Here is a 23,612-nt window from a genome sequence, read left to right as displayed (position 1 = left end):
GCATCCCGTCGTTCCTGAAGAAGCACGCTAGGCGTGACAAGCAATCAGCAAGGCGCTACATTCTTCAAGACTTATCGGGCGTCTTCAAACCGGGGAGTATGACGCTTGTACTTGGTCAACCAGGGTCGGGGAAGTCGTCGTTGCTGCAACTGCTTAGCGGTCGGTTCCCTCTGGAGAACAACAACGTCGCCCTTGAAGGTGAGATCGCGTACAACGATGAGCCTCGTGAATCGCTGGATCGCCGCTTACCGCAGTTTGCAGCCTACGTCGCCCAGCAAGACCTGCATTTGTCCACTCTCACGGTCCGTGAGACGCACGAGTTCGCTCACACGTGCAGCACTGCGTACTTCGGCAACCATGTTGAGGAACTGTTGAGTCGCGGAGCTCAGCCTGAAGACAACGCAGAGGTTCAAGCTACAGCACGCTCGTTGTTGCGTCACTTGCCGCAGATAACGTTGGAGCTTCTCGGCCTGCAGCAGTGCGCAGACACGATCATTGGCGGCAATTTACTGCGCGGGGTGTCCGGTGGCGAGCGCAAGCGCGTTACTACCGGAGAAATGCTGGTAGGCTTCAAGCTGGCTCTGTTCTTGGATAGTATCACCACTGGCCTCGACAGCGCTGCAGCCTTCGACATCATTTCAAGTCTGCGTGGCCGAGCACGATCCTTTGGCCAGACTGTCGTAGCAGCACTACTGCAGCCAGCGCCTGAAGTCTTCGAACTATTCGACGACGTTCTGCTGCTGATGGGCGGTCGCGTGGCTTACCACGGTCCTGTAAGTGAGGTGCGAGGCTACTTCGAAGCACTAGGCTTCTATTGTCCTCCAGGACGCGACTTCGCCGACTTCCTCATGGATCTGGGCACTGAAGACCAACTTCGGTACCAAACAATTGCTCTACCGTCCAACCAGGCCCTTCCGCGTACGGCGAAGCAGTTCGCTGCCGTGTTTTCGGGCTCTTTGATCCATCAGCGGAAGTTGCAGGAACTGCAGACTCTGGTGGACCCAGGCATTGTGGAAGGCGCACACAAGTACATGGATACTATTCCTGAGTTCCAGCAAGGCTTCGTTGCGAGTACATGGACCCTCGTGCGCCGTGAAATGCTCGTGCTGAGCCGCAACGTCGCGTTCGTGGTCGGACGAGCAGTGATGACGGTGATCATGGGGCTGTTGTATGCGAGCACGTTCTACGACTTCGACGCCACCGACGTGCAGGTGATCATGGGGGTGGTCTTCTCCGTGATCTTCTTTGTGTCGCTGGGCCAGGCCGCGCAAATCCCGACCCTGTTTGAAGCTCGCGACATCTTCTACCGCCAGCGTCGAGCCAACTTCTATCGGTCCTCGTCGTTTGTGCTTGCTAGCGCATTGAGCCACATACCAGTGGCGTTGTTCGAGACGTTTGTCTTCGGATCGCTGATTTACTGGTTGTGTGGGTTCGTGCCTGAAGCTGAACTGTTCGTGCGCTACGAGGCCATCGTGTTTCTCTCCAGCTTAGCGTACGGAGCCTGGTACTTCCTGTTGGTCGCCCTTACGCCCAACATGAACGTGGCGATGCCGATGGCGATGCTGTCCGTGCTCGTCATGGCCACGTATGCAGGCTTCGCTATCCCGAAAGACCAGCTTCCGGACTACCTGCTCTGGCTGTATTGGGCGAGCCCGGTCGCTTGGGGCATTCGCGGGCTGGCTGTCAACCAGTTCCGGGCTGCACGCTTTGACATCTGCGTCTACGAAGGCGTCGACTACTGCAGTCTTTCGGGTGGCACCATGGGCGAGTACTACCTCTCACTATTTGACGTACCGGCGAGCAAAAGCTACGTGGATCTCAGCATGGTCTTCGTCGTGGGCTGCTACCTCCTCTTCTTGGGTCTGTCTGTGTGGGCCTTGGAACACCGCCGCTTCGAGGGCCCCGAAGATACAAGTGCAAGCGCGTCTACTGACGAGAACGACAACGTCGAACCCCACAGTTCGGATCAAGTCCCAGCCAAACCAAAACAGCCTAGTGACGAGTTATACGGACTGCTCAAAACCCCGCGAGGAACGGAGTCAGTGGAGATTGCGATCCAGCCTTCGAGTGGCAAGCGCAACTTTGTTCCAGTCACGCTGGCATTTGAGGACATTTGGTACTCGGTGCCGATGCCTCACCACCTCAAGAAGGAAGATGGCAAAGCTGAACAGGGAATGCTGCAAATTCTGAAGGGTGTCTCAGGGTTTGCGAGACCAGGATTCATGACCGCGCTAATGGGGTCTTCCGGCGCTGGGAAAACCACGTTGATGGACGTCATCGCGCACCGCAAGACGGGAGGATCTGTACGCGGACGAATCCTGCTCAACGGCCACGAGGCGAGTGACTTGGCCATGCGTCGCTGCACAGGGTACTGCGAGCAAACGGATGTCCACTGCGAGGGCGCCACGTTCCGCGAGGCGCTCACCTTCAGTGCCTTTCTTCGACAGCCAGCAGACGTTCCGAGCAGCGTCAAGCGAGACACCGTCCGCGAGTGCCTCGATCTGCTGGACCTGCACTCCATCGCTGATCGGATTGTTCGTGGCGCGTCCATGGAGCAACTCAAGCGCCTCACAGTCGGTGTCGAGCTAGCTGCTCAGCCGAGTATCTTGTTCCTTGACGAACCTACCAGCGGATTGGATGCAGCCGCGGCGAAGACCATCATGGAGGGCGTGAAAAAGGTGGCGCGTTCTGGCCGAACCGTGATCACGACAATTCACCAGCCGTCGGCTGAAGTATTCGGACTTTTCGACAGTGTGCTGCTGCTTCAACGTGGTGGACGAACCGTGTTCTTCGGTGATGTAGGCCCACAGTGCCGCGACCTGGTGCAATACTTTGAACAGCTCCCAGGCGTCTCTCCTCTTCAGCCGGAAGCCAACCCGGCCACGTGGATGCTCGAGTGTATTGGCGCGGGGGTAAACACAGGCGATAAGAGCTCTGGAAATGCCGCAGCGGTCGATTTTGCGGACGTCTTCCAGTCTAGCAAGCTCCGCGAACAACTTGACGCTACGATGAAAGAGCCTGGGGTTGCATGCCCCTCTGAAAGCCAAGCTGAGCTGACGTTTGCCAGGAAGAGAGCTGCTGGACCACTCGTGCAGCTCCACTTTTTGGTGCAACGCAGCTTCAGATCGTACTGGCGGACGGCGTCGTACAACATCACTCGGGTGGGTATATCTCTCATCTTGGCTCTCATCTTTGGCATTTCTTTTCTCGAGGCGGACTATGGATCGTACGCGGGCGCGAATGCTGGTGTTGGAATGCTCTTCATCGCTACGGGCTTCAATGGGATCGTGTCATTCTTTGGCGTACTACCTGTTGCGGTGGGCGACCGAGCTTCATTCTACCGGGAGCGTGGCTCTCAGTGTTTCAGTGCTTTTTGGTACTTCGTCGCTGGGTCAATCGTGGAGATCCCTTACGTGTTCGCTAGCACCCTCCTCTTCTCGGTGATCTTCTACCCCATGGTCGGGTTCACGGGAGGTATCGCGTCGGGGGCATTGTTTTGGGTCAACACGGCGCTTCTGGTGTTGCTCCAAGTCTACATGGGTCAGTTGCTGGCGTACGCACTACCGACGGCAGAGCTGGCGATGGTGGTTGGTGTGGTGGTGAACACTGCCAGTTTCCTCTTCATGGGTTTCAACCCGCCCGTGCACTCGATCCCCGCAGGGTACAAGTGGCTCTACCAGATCGTGCCGCTGCGGTATTCCTTTAGCGCTCTCACCGCTCTCGTGTTCGCTGACTGCCCAGCCGCTGGGGACTCTGACATCGGGTGCCAGGAGTTGCGCGACGCCCCCGTTACTCTCACGTTCTCGAATGTCAAGGAGTACGTGGAGTACACGTTCGGTGCTCGCCACGACGAGTTTGTACGCAACATGGGCGTGGTGGTGCTTATCATCGTCATTCTGCGTATTCTGGCTCTACTAGCGCTGCGCTTCATCAACTACGAGCGGCGCTAGGTACAAGGTGGACATTGTGTCAACAAGGTGGACAATTGAGTTAAATGGTTAAATGAAACCTTTCATTCAACGATGGCGTTAACGCTGCATCTTTGATCTAAGCGCAGCTCTCGCCCTCACCGTCCGAGAGGTCGAGCACCCAGTAGTGCTTGTACTGCTTGGTCTTGTCGAACTTGTAGCCGGGGCCGATGTACGGGTAGTCGGCGTAGATGTAGTCGCTCGAGGCCTTGAGCCAAGCCGCAACCATGCTGTCCACCGTGGTGTAGCCGGCGCCAACGAGCTCAGCGGCAGCCGAGACGATCAGGTTCTGCGCCTCGAGGCGGTCCACCTGGGTGGAGCCGTCCGAGCCCGACGTGCCGATGAAGTTATTGGCGGCCATATCCTCAGCGTGGACCTGGGCAGCTGCCGCGAGCTTCGAGTTGATGCAGACCGTGGTCAGGTTCTTCTCGGCGCGCTTGGCGTTGACGGCGTTCAGCACTTTGGAGCTGAAGTCAGCGACCTGGAGCTCACGGGAAACTTCAACGGCGTTGGCCGAGCCAACGAGAGCGACGAGTGCGAGGGCGAGGAAGCTCTTCATGGTGGGTCTTGTACTTCGCTTGGAGTGGAGGGAGGGGGTTTGGTATTGCGCTGCAATTTGGAAAATGAAGTGAAAAGCCTGAAGATTTTTTCGGGGGAGCGTCGTGAGTAGCACGGAGCACACACACACATCGAGCGTGGAGGCTGTGGTCCGGAGCCCTAGCAGCAGCTTAGAAACGCGCTCCACGCCGAGCAAAGCTTATGATCATCGGAATTTCGACTGCAGATGGGGACAAGTTCGCCACGGTGGCCTCCAAACTACAGTACGTACATGTAACGCAACGCAAGGTGTTTGGCCCAAGTTTTCCGGCGTCACGACGCCGAGACCCGCCGCGCTCTTTTGTGACGCGGGCGCAAGAGCGTGCCTAGCAGAGGTCAATCAATGCTGGCGCGCGCTGGTGTGGGTCGGTTGTGCTACGCTGCCCTGAAGACGCGTTAATGTGGCAGGGCTATCCAACTTGGTCTGGCTGTCTTCTGCCGTCATGTGCCCCTTCACCTTTACGAAAGTGACGAGGCAAATCAGCGGCGTATCCTTGAAGCGTGTGTAACGTGGCGTAGCCGTTCGAGTCGACAATCCGTCCACTGCACGAAGATCGCCATGTGGACCTCGGTGGGGAACGTCCAGCGGCTATGCCATTACACGTTGAGAAGGCAGCGGATTGAATCGCAATGGCGGCTACATGTACGACAAGGGACCAACGAAGCTACAGTTGTATTAAAAGTTGTTTTTTGCATTACAGAGTTAGTGTGTTGTTTGTGGTGGCCTAACAGTCACTCGTAGATTATACTCTACGCGCAGGACTCGCCGTCGGCGTTGGCGAAGTCCAGCACCCAGTAGTGCTTGTACTGCTTGGACTTGTCGTAGGCGTAACCGGGGCCGATGAACTTAAAGTCGCTGTACAGGTACGTGCTCGAGGACTTGGTCCACGTGGCCACCACGGCGTCCACGCTGGACTGGCCGGCGGCCACAAGCTCGGCCGACTGCTTGGTCTCGATGCCCTCGTCTTCATACCGCGTGCTTGGGGTCGAGCCGTCGGAGCCCTTGGTGCTGACCGTGTTCCTCGCAGCGTTGTCGTCGGCCAGGTCCTGGGCAGCAGCCGCCAGCTTTGTGTTGATGCACACGGCAGCGAGGCCCTTCTTCGAGCGCAGGGCGTTCACGGCGTTCAACAGCTTCGTGCTGAAGTCAGCCACCTGCAGCTCACGGGCGACGTGCTCGTTGGTCTCAGCGTTGGCCATGCCGGCGAGGGCCACGACCGCAAACGCGAAAAGTCCCTTGATGTTCATGGTCTTGGGTGGCTGGTTCTCTTGAAAGGATGTGTTGCGGTCGCGCTGCAATTTGAGAAGTGATTCGTGGCTTAGCGAGATTCACCAAGCGAAGATCTACATGTATCGAGACCAAGCCATGCCGATTCGGCATGGCTTGAGCTGATCAGCATTGCCGATCAGCTCGAGGCCCAGCTTGATACAGTACAGGCGTCCCGGGTTAGTCCCGGCTGTATATTTTAATGTACCTCGCACAGGAAGTACAACAAGCTCTCAAGATTTGCGCGCTACTTCTGCAAGCATATTGATTTAGATGAGTTTACAGCGAGACCTACTGCTACAAGTGGCATGTTGCGGGAATACCTCCAGTATTCTTGAGCTAAGATTTTAGTAAGTCAGTACATACTCATTTATGTTCAGAGGCGTGAATCTTGTTGATTCGCAAACATCATAAGTACCACTGTGGCGAATAGACCGGGGACGCCTGTACCCTGCAAAGCCCATGATCAGGATTGTGCGCCTTATTTGAAGCGGGAACGCTGCAGTAAATCAGGATAGCGGCGCAATCCGCGTCGCGGTGGCGAATACATGGATGTACGGTAACTACGCCCAGTAATGTTTAATGCAGTGAATGCTGTTCGTTGTTGGCAGCATTGCGACGTAAGTTCTTATAGATGTAAGGACATTTCATCTGCATGGAGATGGTCTAGTCAACGCCTCACGTGTAGTGAGGGCCTCACTGAGGCACTCGATGAAAACAAAATTTCGCTGCACATCAGGGTGTTCGTGCTGCTGAGTTTCTAGCGCCAGGCTGCATATCACCTGCGGCGGCCAGCAGGCAGGTGCCGATCGACGCAGAGGGGCCAATGACCGATCGTGATAAAGTTCAACCGGGCAATGCCGCGTCTTCGGCGAACCCTCAATCCAAATTCGCTAGGTCCTAGGAGTCCTAGCTAGGACACTTAGCTTCCTCGCAAATGACACGTTGCCACGGACATTGCAGCTGACGGATGAATCAGACCAAAGCGGTCTTGAACAAACCGCAGATACCAGGTGTTTTGAAATGGGAAAGAAGTTAGCATATCAAGCTTAGCCTTAGGAGAGTATGGTGCCGCTGTGGACCTCGCAAACTCCAGATCGGTATCTCTACATGCAGACCTCGCCGTCCGCGTTGGCCATGTCGAGCACCCAGTAGTGCTTGTACTCTTTGGTGGCGTCGTAGCGGTAGCCGGGGCCGATGAACTTGAGGTCGCTGAACAGGTACGCGCCGGCAGACTTGACCCACGTGTCCACGACGGCGTTCACGGTGGTCTGGCCCGCGGCGACCATCTCGGCCGACTTGGAGGTGGCGATGTGCTGCGTGGCGTAGCGAATCGTGGGCGTGGATCCGCCCGATCCCGTGGTGCCGACCTTGTTGGTCTGGGCCATGTAGTCGGCCTGGACCTGGGCCGCCTTCATGAGCTTCTTGTTGATACAGACGGCCTTGAGCCCCTTCTCGGCGCGCTTGCTGTTGATGGCGAGTGCCAGCTTGGTGCTGAAGTCGGCGATCTGCAGCTCGCGCGTCACGGCGGTATCGGCCTCCTGCACTGCTGACTCGCCGTTGGCGACACCCAGGAGCGCCACAAGTGCGATCGCGAACAGGCCCTTGATGTTCATGGTGCGGAGGGTAGGCTGGTTGGAAGTTGTTGTCCTTCGCTTTGAGAGGCGGTTGGAATTGGGCTGCAATTTGAATAGTGAGGACCTGGAAAACCGGAGCAGAGCGAGGGCTCCCAACCCCGCTAGGTCGTCTGCTGTAGCGTGTTGGAGCCATCTTGTGGAGGTGAGCGTTCTATCCTTCGCTAGTGCGCGGGCTGGCACTCGGCAACCAGCGCAACAACGGAAAGGAAACCCCCGCAAGAGCTAGGAATCCATTCAGCACGGGCGAGTGCGTGGAAGTTGGAACCAAGGCACACCCAACGGCGTTGAGCGGTCAGGAATCAGGAACGAAACGACTCACTCCGAACAGCAAAAATCGGAGACCGTAATCAAAGTCTGGCGCAACCTAGGGCGGTTAGAGTCCGTTCCGCTGGAGTGCTGGGTTGGCCGCTGGACTCGACTTCGGCGCGCGGTGCACGCAGGTCTCTCAGCGATCTGTTGCTTTTTGTGAAAAGCTTACAAGCTAAATACCCGCGCCCCCCTTGGCTGAGCCCCCGGGTCTCGCTCTGTCGAGCTCGCCCCGTGGTGTGGCTCAGCCGGTGGGCGCGGAACTAAAATGTTTTGCACTGCAAGCTTATAGCGAATTTCGTTTTTCCATCTCGAGAAAGCGCCTAATACAACTAGGTTTAACTTCTTCAAAGCCAGCAACTTGCTGATCCCAGTTATGCGGGTGTTCTACAGCGCATTGGGTGCACTACACGCAAGTCTCTTCGACGTGCTCACGGAGCCTGATGTCAAGATAACACTACCGGTATCCAGACTGCACTGTGATCGATAACAGCACATCAATGCATTTGCCCCAACGAAGCGGACCATCGAGGCATCATCTACGGATCGCTCGCAATTCAAAGGCGCTCTACTACACCGCTACTACACTCTCTTCCAATACTAGCTTGCAATCCAAGCCGACGCACAGCAACAATAGTTCTCTACGCGGATAGCTTAGAGCCAGCGTCATTTCTTGTCAGACCATCAGTTTAATACATTCGGTACATTTTAATATGAACTAGAGTATCCAAAATCTCATGGTATTACCGGTATAAAGAGCGCAGCGTCCGGATCGATGCTTTTGACGTGGTTTTGGATTTGGAATAAAACTTAAGCAAAACAAAATGTGCGGTTTAATTCACACCCTCGATTAGATGGGCGTGATGTTTGCTGCAGCAAGAGCCTAAGTAAAGCAATATGAACGCATGGCGCAGCGAAATTAGCGCCAATTTGCACCGCGGACTTTATAACTGCAGTAACGTGTAAATTGCAGATGTAGTTCGTAAAAATAGAGGTATTTTACTAGGTGCGGCTCGTGAAGAAGTCTCGTTGGATGACATTATACTGGGTTGCAACAACTCACGCACCATGGAGTACCGTAGACCTTGACAGTTTTCTTCCTGATCGTGGGGTGAGCAAAAAAAAGATAGTAACAGAAATAGCGATAACAATATCAGTTTCAAAGTCAGTAACTAATAGCGGTTGCAGTAGCGGTGGCATTGACAGTAGGGCAGTTGCAGTGGTATGGCAGTGATCGTGACGCAGGCGAACAATTCCAACAGCAATATACCGAATAAAAATTATTGTGCCTTTCACTTATTCTGCCGTGATAATTCTGGCATAACTCTAATCCGTTATCGACCTTAATTATGCCCCGAGTTAGCTAATTCCCATGTTAATTCCGGGTCGTAGCGGCGATGGTGAAGCCGACTCAAGGCGGAATAAGCTAATCCAGCCTTCGTTATTAATAGGCGGAAACAGAGCGATTGGCGGTTTCCTATCCGCCAATCCATGCCATTCTGTAATAGGCGGAAACAGAGCGATCGGCGGTTTCCTATCCGCCAATCCATGCCATTCTGTTCGTATCTCCGTCGATTAGCTCTCAAATGCTGATCGCGGATGTTAGGGGAAGCGCTCACAATCTTAGGCATAATTAGCACTAAATAAGCGTTGATCACCCTTTTATGACTCTAATTCCGCCTGAATTAACAGCTCACCCGCCAAAATACGTGAAAGACACAATACGTCATATTGATATTACTTACGCAGCAATACAAGTCACACACATTATTTGGAAAAGAGGAGAGTGATTTATAAGGGTCTAGAGGACGATAAGATCATCGATGATGTTTGGATCGCGTCGTTTTCACCACGGTGGACGGCGATATTCAGATGGCATCTACGTATAAATTTAGCTTGAGCAAGCCATGAAATGCCCCGTGATATTATGCAGCAAGTCAAGCAGTATGGAGTAGATTTTGGCAGTCTTTCTCAGGCATGAAAAAGAAAGCAGGAGCAATATCATTACAGTGCCATTATCAATGCTGGAGATCGTAGTTGTAGCGTAAATAACAATGGTAGCGGTAGTGGCAGCAGATAATAAACAGCCGCAGCAGCGATAGCAGCAGATACGAACAAGCAATATCAATGACAACATTACTATGACATCATTAACAGTAGTGAAATAGTAGTTGTAGTAGCTGTAGTACAGCTGCTCCAGCTGTAGTTGCAGTAGTGGTAAGCAGATAGTGCCTGTGGCCAGCAGTAACGCGCGCCACAGGTAGCATAACAAATGCAATATCTTTAACAATAGTGGAATATGAGTAGTATAGCAATATAAGTAGTGATGAGGTAGGAGTAGCAGCAGCAGCGATAGTGCCCACGCGAAGCGCGTCAATCATCCGAAGTGCCGGTAAAATGCAAGCATTAAACCCTCCGTTTTCACAGGTTTTGGCTAAAAGCTGACGCAATCTTTCGTTTAAAACTGGGGCGCGCTTCGCGTGCGGGTCTCTAAGCGGACCGAACAATTTTGTGTTTTTTGCTACTAAAACGGTTAGGACGCCCAGTCTGCACTTGTTACTATTATTAACATTAAGACCAATATTTTTGTGATTACTATACATGAAACGCTTCATACTACTACAAGAAACTTAAATTTTCATACTATTATAATTGTTGTTGACCAGGGGCATGAATAAAAAATTTCAATATGAAAATTGTCAATTAATGACGAAAATATGTGTTATTGGCAAGCGCCATATTAAATTTGTATTACTGGCTCGTATGATTTCAGGATATTCAAAAACACTGTCAAGGCGCATGGAACTGAAATATTTAATCAGTATAATAATTAGCTTTGGTTATCGTCATATTTAAATCATTATTACTGTCAAGCAATTTTACCAATTCAATATAATACTGAATTGGAGGGGCCCTGATGTTGACAACATCATGCTGCAATTGGTATTTATTGCAACTGCCACTGTCGCCACCACTGCCATGCTACAGCTACTGTGGCTGCTACTGTAACTGCTATTGCCACTGCTTCAGCCACTGTCACTGACACTGGCACTATCGCTGCTGCTGCTACTCCTACCTCATCACTACTTATATTGCTATACTACTCATATTCCACTATTGTTAAAGATATTGCATTTGTTATGCTACCTGTGGCGCGCGTTACTGCTGGCCACAGGCACTATCTGCTTACCACTACTGCAACTACAGCTGGAGCAGCTGTACTACAGCTACTACAACTACTATTTCACTACTGTTAATGATGTCATAGTAATGTTGTCATTGATATTGCTTGTTCGTATCTGCTGCTATCGCTGCTGCGGCTGTTTATTATCTGCTGCCACTACCGCTACCATTGTTATTTACGCTACAACTACGATCTCCAGCATTGATAATGGCACTGTAATGATATTGCTCCTGCTTTCTTTTTCATGCCTGAGAAAGACTGCCAAAATCTACTCCATACTGCTTGACTTGCTGCATAATATCACGGGGCATTTCATGGCTTGCTCAAGCTAAATTTATACGTAGATGCCATCTGAATATCGCCGTCCACCGTGGTGAAAACGACGCGATCCAAACATCATCGATGATCTTATCGTCCTCTAGACCCTTATAAATCACTCTCCTCTTTTCCAAATAATGTGTGTGACTTGTATTGCTGCGTAAGTAATATCAATATGACGTATTGTGTCTTTCACGTATTTTGGCGGGTGAGCTGTTAATTCAGGCGGAATTAGAGTCATAAAAGGGTGATCAACGCTTATTTAGTGCTAATTATGCCTAAGATTGTGAGCGCTTCCCCTAACATCCGCGATCAGCATTTGAGAGCTAATCGACGGAGATACGAACAGAATGGCATGGATTGGCGGATAGGAAACCGCCGATCGCTCTGTTTCCGCCTATTACAGAATGGCATGGATTGGCGGATAGGAAACCGCCAATCGCTCTGTTTCCGCCTATTAATAACGAAGGCTGGATTAGCTTATTCCGCCTTGAGTCGGCTTCACCATCGCCGCTCCTAATTCGGCCACGGAGGGACGACCCGGAATTAACATGGGAATTAGCTAACTCGGGGCATAATTAAGGTCGATAACGGATTAGAGTTATGCCAGAATTATCACGGCAGAATAAGTGAAAGGCACAATAATTTTTATTCGGTATATTGCTGTTGGAATTGTTCGCCTGCGTCACGATCACTGCCAGCTACCACTGCAACTGCCCTACTGTCAATGTCACCGCTACTGCAACCGCTATTAGTTACTGTAGGATAAGGAAGCTTTCTCCCAACTTGGCATTCCTTGCGCTTCTCTGTCATTGCATCTATCCAATCAGGACAAGTTCTTCAATGAATTTAGCCAATCACGATCGATTCGTGTGTATCCCAACATTTTCCCAATTATTTTGGGAATTTACAGTCTTGCTAGAATAATATCCAATACAAAAGTTTAGTGTAATTGTTGCATTACTCATATTTGACCGCAAATTCCCAATACAAATCATGATTGTATCGTTGGTGGCTGTGACTCGTCTGCTTTCTCTCCTCTCCCATTTGAAAAGATGCAGCGAGCGCCGAGAGGGCTTGACATCCCGCAAGGGACAGCAGGGCAGGAGGCAGCGGCGATGAAGTGCTTCAGCGAATTCTTAGCTCTTGCTAACATGAATGAGGAGTCAATTGCTAGTATTGCGAAGTCGCTGTCTATTCCTGATGCTCTACCAAGTCAAAACTTTTACTCTTTGCTAACCGCCTTCTCCATTTTCTTGCAAACTAAGCCAAGTGCTCGAGGAGGCCGTCTTGCTAAGGCTACTGCTGTGGGCTATATGTCCCAAGTTGTGAACCTGCTCCGAGAGCGGTACCCTCTGTACTTGTCAGACAGCAAGCGAATTGCGAAAATACGCGACAAAATGGGTTCAACTATTGAGGAGCGAAATTTGCTAGCTGGCGTGCAGACTGGTGAAGCTCCAGGCTGCACGCTCGGCGACTTGCGTGTTCTGGTGCAGGAAACTGCGATTAAGGGGGTTGGCTCAGGTTATAAGAGCTTACATGACGCTGCTGTACTAACGTTAATGTGGCACACGTTTGGTCGAGCGATCGATACCTGTTTTGCTAGGAAGAGCCAGCTATCTATGGCGGCATCTGGGGAGCTCTTTCTGCATCTAGCTCGAATCAAGACTTCGGTGGTTCAAGGCATCTCAATTTACAAGGCCGCGACTCACTGGGAGCAGTGTATGCTGCACGGCCTCGGAATGCTGTTCGTCGGAGCGTCGGAGCCTTCCAGCTATGTGTTCCCGCTAGTGCCGCACGCGGCGGCATCGAATTTGCCAGGGGAGAAGACCTACAGCCAAGACGAAGCTATACTCTACTGGGAGAACCTTGAAGAGAAAGCTGAACCAAGGAACGAGCCACCAACAAAGCGCGTGAGAGGAAGGCCCAACGTGTCCAAGTATATTAACGACGTCATCACCATGGTCTGCGAGCGCCAAGCCCAGGCCTCTGCCCCGCTGCCCCCGACGCTCACCGCAGGGCTGAGCAGCCACTCCTTGCGCCGCGGCTCCGCAGCGTATGCAAACGCCTCACCGCAGCTTGCGATCCAGTGGATCTCGACCCGGGGAGCTTGGCTGCTAGACTCGCTCACGAAGGCGTTCGCGTACGTGGGTACCACGACACGCGAGGACCAGAGTGTCGGCAAAGTCCTCGCTGGATACCGAGACCCGCACCTGCCATGCGTCACGCCCACGATTGCCACCTTGAGCGAGCTTCTTCCTGCGCTCGAGTACGCCCAGCTGCTAACCCTGCGCGGCCAGCTCTTCAAGAACGTCAGCGGCTTCACGGACACCACGCTCAACGTTGACGCCTTAGTCCTGGATGCGGCGCTCGCGTCCCTGCTCATCCATCTTGACGACGTCGCAACGGCAGTCCAGCAGGAGCAGGCTGCCACAGGCTTCACATCGCATTACCTGTACCGCTTCCACGAAGCTCTGGACGCAACCAACGTAGCGCTGGGAGCTCGGCTCTCGCTGGACACGTGCATTGGTTGGGGTCGGCAGCTTCGCACGGCTTGGCAAACGGAGAACTTCGGACAGCTGGGTGAACGCAGCAATGGAAACACCACCATACTTGCCGCAGCCGTCACCCAGATGCTATCGTCCATCGCAGCAATGCAGCGCACACTTCAGAAGCTCGTCGCGGCCCACGAGAGCAAGGCCACCAGCGCTGACGGTCCTGCTCCTTGTCGCTGTGCTGGCCAGGCCCCGCAGGCGAGCACTGACACCGTCGTTGAAGCGCACTCTCTTGCTGGCTGCTTCTACAACTGGTACACACAGGAGCTGTGGCACACGGCAACCCAAAAGAAACAACAGTTTGTTCGCGCTGACCTCAAGGCAGGCGTCAACATCATGATCATAGCAGCAGGGCGAGAGGTAGACGTACCAACGGCGCCACTGGACCGGGACGGCGTCGCGTATCGGCTGTGGAAGCAGAGTGTCTGGACGCTAGCGGAAGACTTGGACAAGAAGGTCAACGCTGCGCTTGGGAGTATCGACGGTAAAGGCCGATCCAAAACCGCGGGGTCGCTACGGAAGCGCTGGAGAAAGCTGCGCGCTGGCCACCGCTCTGCGTACGACGCGCTCTGCTCAGCATTTATCACCCGCAAAGCGAACGGTGGCATCGTCGACCGCTGCACACCAGCTAGTCACCAATGGAAGCAAAAAGACTTGGAGTCGTAGGATCACGCAGCTTGTATTAACTCTTAATACATTCCTATTCAGACAACATGGATAATCGAATTCAAGGCGCAAATGCACACGTCATCGCCATCCCACAACTTAAGCACAGCGCATGGATTCCCGTCAGTCCCGATACAAAGTCATACACAATAGAAAAACGCTCACATACCGTCAGCGAGCGCGCACGACCTCGTGCTTGGCCGACAGCTACCAAAACCGGCAGCACAACACCCGCCCTGCCGGGTTTTGTAGCTGCTTTCGACGGGTCCTTGCGTGGGGCGCGTGGGGCGCGCCTGGGGGCACTCGGGTCTGGGGTGGTCGGCGGGGGAGGCGTGCGGCACGCTCGGAGCGCGCTGTCGTGTTGGAGATGCGGGGCGGAAAGTGTGAAGGCGGAGAAGGCTGCGCAGCCGGCCAAAAATAAAACCTTAAGGTTTTTTCTTGGCTTTGGAGCCGATAAACCAGTCCATACTTTGTTGAAGTCATTTGGAATCTCACTTATGATTGGCTCTCCTCATTGGGAGCGGCGTTTGGGACCTGGTCGATTAATGACTTTGAAACTGATATTGTTATCGCTATTTCTGTTACTATCTTTTTTTTGCTCACCCCACGATCAGGAAGAAAACTGTCAAGGTCTACGGTACTCCATGGTGCGTGAGTTGTTGCAACCCAGTATAATGTCATCCAACGAGACTTCTTCACGAGCCGCACCTAGTAAAATACCTCTATTTTTACGAACTACATCTGCAATTTACACGTTACTGCAGTTATAAAGTCCGCGGTGCAAATTGGCGCTAATTTCGCTGCGCCATGCGTTCATATTGCTTTACTTAGGCTCTTGCTGCAGCAAACATCACGCCCATCTAATCGAGGGTGTGAATTAAACCGCACATTTTGTTTTGCTTAAGTTTTATTCCAAATCCAAAACCACGTCAAAAGCATCGATCCGGACGCTGCGCTGCTTTATACCGGTAATACCATGAGATTTTGGATACTCTAGTTCATATTAAAATGTACCGAATGTATTAAACTGATGGTCTGACAAGAAATGACGCTGGCTCTAAGCTATCCGCTTAGAGAACAAAGGGTGTTACACCCCTGAGCGTTGTGCTCTTAGCCTTCGCTAAGAGAACTACTTGAAAAAACCAGGGTGTTGCTATTGGTTGTTAGATCGATCGATCGGTGCACGTTACTATGTAGTGATTGAGTTTACCAACAGTCCTCAATGTGCATACGTCCGCATCGGTTTTTTGAGTCATACCATGAGTACCCCTCACTGGGTACCGGTAGTAAGTTTGCAACTAGACTTGGGTAGCGTAGACCCAATAGCCCTCCAGGGCGTTAGGCTGACCAACTGTAGCTGCCACACTTGGGCAAAACTGACTGCCCAGTACTGTGCAATGATGCTCTGGGCATGGGCATTTCCTTTGGACATCAACTTACGAGTAAGGCTCTAAAACGCACTTCTCAGCAGTCTCAGCACCACCCCGAAAAATGTTGGCGGGGTGAGTTTGATGCTGGTTGCGTCGTTATAAAACCTGGCAGCTAAGGGTTCGACGTCGGGTCGGTTTTGTTTTCGGATCAACAAAATAGTTTGGTTCACTTCAACGCGCTTATACAATTACAGAATAACCTTTTATTTTATTACAGTAATACCAGTGTCCACTTCTGTATAGCAGCGTTCAGGGTTGGCATGCACGGTGTCTGTTGACCATTCCCATGGCATCACGAAGCAGTTATTTTGTAAGCCACCCAGCGGAGACGCGCGAAGAGCTAAGGATAATCCTTATTTGCGTCAAGTCATGTGGATTCTTTGATCTCCGGCCAGACAGCGAAACGCTTACGTCCAGGTTAGGAGTGCTGGCGCGCCCCAGCAGACCACGGGGCACAGTTGTACGTTTCGAGATTTTTTTTTAAATCCTGATGTAAGAATCCGTTGGCAGCGGCCAACCCAGGAACGAACTCTAACCGCCCTAGGTTACGCCAGACTTTGATTACGGTCTCCGATTTTTGCTGTTCGGAGTGAGTCGTTTCGTTCCTGATTCCTGACCGCTCAACGCCGTTGGGTGTGCCTTGGTTCCAACTTCCACGCACTCGCCCGTGCTGAATGGATTCCTAGCTCTTGCGGGGGTTTCCTTTCCGTTGTTGCGCTGGTTGCCGAGTGCCAGCCCGCGCACTAGCGAAGGATAGAACGCTCACCTCCACAAGATGGCTCCAACACGCTACAGCAGACGACCTAGCGGGGTTGGGAGCCCTCGCTCTGCTCCGGTTTTCCAGGTCCTCACTATTCAAATTGCAGCCCAATTCCAACCGCCTCTCAAAGCGAAGGACAACAACTTCCAACCAGCCTACCCTCCGCACCATGAACATCAAGGGCCTGTTCGCGATCGCACTTGTGGCGCTCCTGGGTGTCGCCAACGGCGAGTCAGCAGTGCAGGAGGCCGATACCGCCGTGACGCGCGAGCTGCAGATCGCCGACTTCAGCACCAAGCTGGCACTCGCCATCAACAGCAAGCGCGCCGAGAAGGGGCTCAAGGCCGTCTGTATCAACAAGAAGCTCATGAAGGCGGCCCAGGTCCAGGCCGACTACATGGCCCAGACCAACAAGGTCGGCACCACGGGATCGGGCGGATCCACGCCCACGATTCGCTACGCCACGCAGCACATCGCCACCTCCAAGTCGGCCGAGATGGTCGCCGCGGGCCAGACCACCGTGAACGCCGTCGTGGACACGTGGGTCAAGTCTGCCGGCGCGTACCTGTTCAGCGACCTCAAGTTCATCGGCCCCGGCTACCGCTACGACGCCACCAAAGAGTACAAGCACTACTGGGTGCTCGACATGGCCAACGCGGACGGCGAGGTCTGCATGTAGAGATACCGATCTGGAGTTTGCGAGGTCCACAGCGGCACCATACTCTCCTAAGGCTAAGCTTGATATGCTAACTTCTTTCCCATTTCAAAACTTTGACATTTGTCTGGTGTCTGCGGTTTGTGCACAACTTGTGGATGAGTGTGCCAACGCCCTCCTCAGGAAATGCCATCAAAGCACTAACAATGAGCCATTGACACTGGCACCCGCATCAACTACTAACATTACGCACTAGAAAATTCAACCACAATTCCCACGAGTGCCGAGGATATTATTTGATTCACGGGAGGATTACTCTACTTGACCTTCTTGGCATGCGTTGCTAGTACATGATACATGTAATTAGATGATCTATTGTAGTTGTGTGGCCCGTCACACGGCCAACAGCCGCGTGTCCGAGCTGCTGGACGTGCAGGAGTTGACGACGGACGTGATGTGGCACACCATGGCGGTGTCGGTGACGACGATGTACGGCTAGATGCGGCCGGTGGCAGGGGCAAGTCAGCGGGCTGGAGCCACCGACCAACGCTGGAAGTGGGCGATTGAAGTTGAAGCAGCATGACTGCCGAAGATCGCAGGAGGGACGACGTGTGAAGGCGAGTCAAGGTGGAAGCATGCCAGGAGGCGAGGCGACGCCAGCGGAGCGAACGTGAGGACAAGAAGTGTCGAGTCGACAAGAAGGGGGAGAGGTCCAAGTAGGATAGGAAGGGCGCTGTAGCTAGAGTTAGTGTAGGCGACGGAGGGGCTACGGTAGATAGGAGGGAGGCGAGCGGCAGCCGTGTCGACTCGACCCTCAGTTAAGATTTGTTGCGGGACGTGCAGCGAGTTGAGACTAATACATTGATCTGCGCCGGAAGCACGGGTTGCTGACCTTCGTACTGCGGCGGAGGGCGCCGGCGAGGAGTCGAGCAGTAAGGGAGAGGTAAGCTGAGGTAGAGCTCGCACATGATGAGGGCAGTGGACAAGTAGAGCGACGGGACCGTGGAGAGAGACCACGGGGGTTGTGGCGGAGCGCCTCGACCGAGGGACAAAGGGTCCACGTGTACCTACGGGTGAAGGACACCTGCGTCCGTTGCATGTAACCGGGCTAGTTGCGGGGAGCAGCCGTCGGGGCTACCCGACCGTCGGTGCCGATAACGCTTCCTCCCAGTCATCTCTATCCGTCACGAGGTGGCGGCCAGTAGCTGTCTGGTTAACCACTGTAAGAACTGCCTCGTGCTGATGCCACCGCGGCTAACCCGCTACCTAGGTGCAGAGGTCTGCAATCGATGACGGCTGGCTGACGACCTGTAATGGATGGGGCAGGGAGGTTGGCGCTAGCTACATGGTGGTCATAGCAGTGGCTCTCTGGGCACGTCTTAAAGAGGAAGACGTTGCGAGCTGAGTCATTGTGGGCAATCCCCGCAGCGAGACAAACGAGGAATGAGAATAAGATGGGATACTGATAAGTATGGATGTTGCTTATTGCAGTTTTACGAGCTACGGAGATGGCTACAACAGTGGTACGCGATGAGCGCGCGCAACGGCGCGCTGCTTCGGCTGAACGGACGGCTGCTGAAGCGGCGGCGGCTGCAGCGAAACGGCAGAAGCCAAGTGGAGGGATGACGGTCGAGACGGACGAAGGAGGCACGCAGGTCTCCGTGACGCTGGGGACGTCGGAGATCCGAAGCGCGGGTGATACATCGCTGGGCACGAGCGGCTGTGACGGCGCCGGAGGACGTACTGCAGGAAGCGACAACGGCAGTGGACAACCGGGAGGAAGACGCGCGCCGGCTGGAAGCGGTGACGTCGAGGGCCGTGGTCGTCCATCTGGCGATGCTGGCTCATCGGGCGGCAGCGGAAGCCCGAGCAGCGACAGCGTAACGCAACCTGGGCCGAGCGTGGACGTCGCGGGACACAGCGGCGGAATTGTGGACCTGACGAACATTGGAGATGATGGCGGACGGGGCAGTGCGATGCACAGCCAAGCGCCTCCACCGTCACCACCAGCACGAGGAACAGAAGTGGGGATGGCACCGGCAGGTGGTCCAGCACGAATGCAAGCGCCACCACCACCGCTGGTCGTCCGTGAGAAAGCCAAGTCCCTCAAACTGTCCAAGTTCAAGGGACTCGACGACAGCATGCCTGTGACGATGTGGCTGAAGACAGTGAGAGCGGAAGTGCGCAGACAGGCGGCGACGATGGGCGTCCAGTGGACCGAAGCGCAGCTTTACCACGAGGTGGCGGCACACTTGGACGGCGAAGCGCAGCGCTGGTTCGCGACGGTGATGGAGACAGTCGCGCCGGGCGACGAGAACATCGACACCTTGGCGTCCATGCTGAGGGCGAAGTACATGACGAGACGCACGACGCCGGAGGTCGTCGATCTGCTCAACGCGCGTCGACAGATGCGGGGTGAGAGGTTGCTGGAGTACGCGTAATCGCTGCACGAGATCGCGGAGCAGGGCGACATCAGCGAGGACTGGCTGGTGAGCGCGTTCCTGAAGGGCATGAGCAGCCCGATGGGTGCGACCCACGTGCGTGGACACCGCCCCAGGACGCTGGATGAGGCGGTCAGCTTGGCGATCCCACACGTCGGCGACTACGGAGAAGGGTACGGTGTAGGACTGGAGGCAGCAGCGAGCGCGTGGGATGTACGCCAGGCGTCCAAAGGCCGCGGGGCCTCGGCGAGAGCGACGTCGGGTCAAGAGCAGTCGGGACTTGGGGGAAACTCGGCCGGAGTGGTGACGGGGTATGGACCAATGTGGAGGACTGCCTCCAAGCCACCGAGGTATGATACCGAGGGACGATTGGTAGGTACCGGTAAGACCGGGACGGATGAGTGGTGGAAGGCCATACCGCCGGGATACCGGTTGGTACCGGACACCAGCGGGTTGGCGAATTCGAATTTTCAAACGCGTGGCGCCCCTGAGCCACAGATTGGCGCGCGCAACAAACGTCCAGGGGGCGAACAGCTCTCGAAGTGTCCGGGTAAGACGTTCAAGGTCGAAGGCGCAGCTGTTGCCGGTGGCGGCAACGGCGGAGGCGGGTTCAACGGAAGAGGGACGTTTGGGGCAAGAACCGATGCCCCAGACCCAGCCCTGGCGACGCGCGAGGGCCGACTCAGGAACCATGAGCGGTATCTGGAACGGCGGGCGCAGCGGACACCATTCACGCCCCGCACGGGCACGTTCTGCTTCTACTGCGGCCAGTCGGACCACTTCGTAAGGGACTGCGACCTGAAGACGGCGGACTTGGCTGCACCAGGACGCGGCGCACAGAACGCGAGTGCCGAGGATGGTGATGCGGGAAACGAGCAGCGAGCATAAGGGCCTCGGCCCTATCGCTCGCTCGTTCTGACCCGGGCAAGAAGGAGAAGAAACGAGGACGACACCGACGCGGTCGGCGACGGTGGGCGAGAACGTCTGACCCAGGTTCGGTTGGGCAAGACGGGGGACGTCGAGAGGCCGAAGACGGGAGACATCGCGAGGACAAAGACGAAAGACGTCGCGAGGGCGAAGGCGGAGGACGTCACGAGGACGAGGCTGTTTCGGGAGGAGTGGTGCTAGGGGAAGCGGGAGGCCAGTCTGGGGATGGCGCCGTGCGGACAGTGCGCGTGCCTACCCAGGCTGAGCAAGAAGACACGGCGGCAAGGACGAGCATTGCGGTATCACGGGCTGGGGATGGCGCCGTTCGACGAGTACGGTCGGTGCTCGAAGGTGGCGAGTCCGTACAGCGGCGCGTGCGATTCCAGGGCGACGAGGACGGTGCCGGCACGTTGGTCACCGGGGAGAAGACAAGCGCAGTGGACACGGCGGCGGAAGGCGACGCCGATGCGAAGAGTAGCGTCGAGACGGGGCGTAGCACCACGGCGAAGCCCAGCGACGGTGATGTCGTGGTTGGTGACAGAGAGGGTGGCGTGGACAGCATGGAGGACCGGACGGGCGAGTCGCACGGCGGACCCAGCCGAGTAGTGGTCGACCTCGGCCAACTCTCAGGAGGACTTGCGGATGACGAAGGGCGTGACCTTGTCGCCAGGCAACTGGACGCGTGGTTGACGGAGATGGCCAAGGACGGTGACGCGCAGACGAAGGACGCCCCAACCAAGGTGGAGGCATCACCAGCGGCGCTGGCAACTGCGCTGACTGCAGAGCAAAGACGCCACGACTTGACGAGGGCCAAGGCACTACGGAAACGCGTTGCTGAAGCGAGTGTGGTGGCGGCCGAGAAGGAAGAGGAAGCGCGACGATTGCGGAAGCGAGAGAAGCGGCTTGCACGCGATAGGGCAGAAGCGACTCGAGCGTGAGCAGCTCACAGCGGACATGGCGGTGGGCAGCTTGATGCTGACGGACTCCATGCCCAAGGAGCCCGACGGGAGCGAGACCAAGGGCGAACTGGCGAGAGGAGTGACGGCAGAGGCACCGTTCCAGATGCCCGAGCCGAGTGAGGAGTCCAAGGAGGCGCTGAGGTGGAGCGCACGAGCAGCGCAAGCGCTCGGCGAAGTTCGTGGTCGGAAGGACGTCCTGCTGGACGGCCTGGCGAAACTGGCAGTGGCGGAGGAGAACCGCCAAGAGGAAATTGCCGGTGGAAGCATCGTGGGCGAGGTGGACATCCGTGACGGTGCGGCCAAGCAAGTGATCATGGCGGCAGCGGATCTGGACGCAGTGGAGCCCGACGAATGGACGCGGCCCGTGGAAACGACAATCCGCGTCTCAAGAACGAGGCGCAGATTCGAGAAGCGAGTGGGGAAGGCGAGAGCGCGAGAGCAGCGCCGGATCCGTGAGTGGTTGGCCGCGCGAGCGAAGACAGAGGGCGGCTACGCCGCGCTTGGACGACGCGGAGGCGATGCACCGAGGTTACTGTCGGCGGCGGAGGCACACGCGATTGGCTTTGCGCTGCCACGCGCCACCGAGCAGATGAAGCAAGCGATCAGGGGCAAGAAGCCCATGAAGCAGTACCGCTACCATAGTGGCAGCATCTACCGGCAGCCGAGCATTGGCTGGATCGACGAAGGGACGCGGCCAGTACGAGTGGGGAGACTACGGGCAGTCCGTGCACCGGCGACGGACACGTTGCCGACGGCACGAGTGATGATGCGAGAGCAGTGGTGCGACATCAAGCTGGACACAGGTGCGCAATACACCGTGGCCGGCGAGTCGTGGAAGCGCTTGGGCATACAGCAGGACGAGCTGCCGCCAGTGGACTTCGTCGAGGGGTTCACGGGCACCGTGGCCAGAGTGCTCGGAGTGTGGCAGTTCAAGATGGAGACGCAGTACGAGCAGACAATGTCCGTGAAGGCGCTGGTGGTCGAGGGCGCTGCTGACGAGTTCCTGTCAGGAGAAGATTGGATGCTGGGCAACGGGGTGAAGATCGACTTCACCGCTTGCGAGATGAAGTGGTACAGCGGGGACATCAAGAAGATCGTGCCGTTCTCCTGCACCCGTGAAGGGCCACAGGGCGATTCGGGTGACACTGGTGCGTCGGGCGAAGATCGGCACTCGGACCTGTCACAACGTGGAGCTGGCAGAGGCGGCGCCGGAGGGCACTACGGGCGTCTTCATGCCCGCCCCGCGCAAAGAGCTACAACTGTTGTTGGCTCCAACGTTGACGACAGTCCGAGGTGGTAAGATCGTAGTCCCGATACTCAACCTGGTAGGACGAAGGGCGAAGCTACCAACGCGTTAGGTACTTGGCACATGGGCACCGAGCAGCGACGACCTTAACGTGATGGAGCTGGGCGGCGCTTTGAGCTGAGACAAGGTGAAGGAGTGGCTGGAGCGTGAGCTGGGCGCCAACCCCGAGCCGTTATGCAATGAGGACGAACTTGACATCGGGGACATAAGCGCAGAGGACAAAGAGTTGCTATTACGAGTTCTTAGGAACTACCCTGTGCTACTAGAGCCGAGGAAAGGCTGTCCACCAATGACGGCTTTGGGGGTGGAGCACGCCACCCACACTGGCAATGAGGCCCCGATCAAGGTGCGACCGAGAAGGTATGCGCGCAGTGAGCAGGAGGTCATTGATAAGGAGGTGACGAACATGCTGCAGGACGGCGTGATCGAGCCCAGTAGTGGTGCTTGGGGCTTTCCGGTAGTGTTGGTAAAGCAGAAGGATGGGTCGGTGCGGTTTTGCATCGACTACAGACATCTTAATGCCATCACTAAGCGGGACGTCTACCCACTACCACGGATAGATGATACCCTTGACAATCTACATGGGGCTCGGCGATTCACGAGCCTGGACCTTCACACGGGATATTGGCAAGTCCCGGC

General features: G+C 55.3%; 8 protein-coding genes across 8 annotated transcripts; 5 read left to right on the top strand and 3 right to left on the bottom strand.

Moving 5' to 3' along the window:
• Positions 1–98: 98 nt before the first annotated feature.
• PHYSODRAFT_479482 (pleiotropic drug resistance protein ABC superfamily) lies at positions 99–3,950 on the top strand (the record flags this gene model as incomplete). Its single annotated transcript, XM_009521138.1, has 3 exons — positions 99–1,946; positions 1,992–2,123; positions 2,172–3,950. 3 exons carry the CDS (start codon positions 99–101, stop codon positions 3,948–3,950), a joined length of 3,759 nt encoding a protein of 1,252 aa, XP_009519433.1.
• A 97-nt stretch (positions 3,951–4,047) lies between these two features.
• Positions 4,048–4,527, bottom strand: PHYSODRAFT_486896 (hypothetical protein; the record flags this gene model as incomplete). The annotated part of the gene is made up of 1 exon (XM_009521137.1): positions 4,048–4,527. The coding sequence occupies one exon, from the start codon at positions 4,525–4,527 to the stop codon at positions 4,048–4,050; it is 480 nt and encodes a 159-aa protein (XP_009519432.1).
• A 788-nt stretch (positions 4,528–5,315) lies between these two features.
• Positions 5,316–5,810, bottom strand: PHYSODRAFT_485352 (hypothetical protein; the record flags this gene model as incomplete). The annotated part of the gene is made up of 1 exon (XM_009521136.1): positions 5,316–5,810. One exon carries the CDS (start codon positions 5,808–5,810, stop codon positions 5,316–5,318), a length of 495 nt encoding a protein of 164 aa, XP_009519431.1.
• A 1,125-nt stretch (positions 5,811–6,935) lies between these two features.
• Positions 6,936–7,445, bottom strand: PHYSODRAFT_325279 (hypothetical protein; the record flags this gene model as incomplete). Its single annotated transcript, XM_009521135.1, has 1 exon — positions 6,936–7,445. The coding sequence occupies one exon, from the start codon at positions 7,443–7,445 to the stop codon at positions 6,936–6,938; it is 510 nt and encodes a 169-aa protein (XP_009519430.1).
• Positions 7,446–12,428: 4,983 nt separating this feature from the next.
• Positions 12,429–13,421, top strand: PHYSODRAFT_408619 (hypothetical protein; the record flags this gene model as incomplete). The annotated part of the gene is made up of 3 exons (XM_009521134.1): positions 12,429–12,713; positions 12,807–13,187; positions 13,260–13,421. Coding segments are annotated over 3 exons (828 nt in total), but the record flags the coding sequence as incomplete, so codon positions are not given.
• A 486-nt stretch (positions 13,422–13,907) lies between these two features.
• Positions 13,908–14,495, top strand: PHYSODRAFT_479188 (hypothetical protein; the record flags this gene model as incomplete). Its single annotated transcript, XM_009521133.1, has 2 exons — positions 13,908–13,952; positions 14,028–14,495. 2 exons carry the CDS (start codon positions 13,908–13,910, stop codon positions 14,493–14,495), a joined length of 513 nt encoding a protein of 170 aa, XP_009519428.1.
• A 2,359-nt stretch (positions 14,496–16,854) lies between these two features.
• Positions 16,855–17,364, top strand: PHYSODRAFT_478976 (hypothetical protein; the record flags this gene model as incomplete). The annotated part of the gene is made up of 1 exon (XM_009521132.1): positions 16,855–17,364. The coding sequence occupies one exon, from the start codon at positions 16,855–16,857 to the stop codon at positions 17,362–17,364; it is 510 nt and encodes a 169-aa protein (XP_009519427.1).
• Positions 17,365–21,268: 3,904 nt separating this feature from the next.
• PHYSODRAFT_485988 (hypothetical protein) lies at positions 21,269–22,967 on the top strand (the record flags this gene model as incomplete). Its single annotated transcript, XM_009521131.1, has 4 exons — positions 21,269–21,556; positions 21,642–21,783; positions 21,892–22,195; positions 22,274–22,967. The coding sequence occupies 4 exons, from the start codon at positions 21,269–21,271 to the stop codon at positions 22,965–22,967; spliced, it is 1,428 nt and encodes a 475-aa protein (XP_009519426.1).
• Positions 22,968–23,612: the final 645 nt, after the last annotated feature.

Source organism: Phytophthora sojae, assembly GCF_000149755.1.
Source record: "Phytophthora sojae unplaced genomic scaffold PHYSOscaffold_2, whole genome shotgun sequence".
NCBI lineage: Eukaryota > Oomycota > Peronosporomycetes > Peronosporales > Peronosporaceae > Phytophthora > Phytophthora sojae.
Note: the sequence above shows the minus strand (reverse complement) of the source record. Positions and strands in the feature narration are given on the sequence as shown.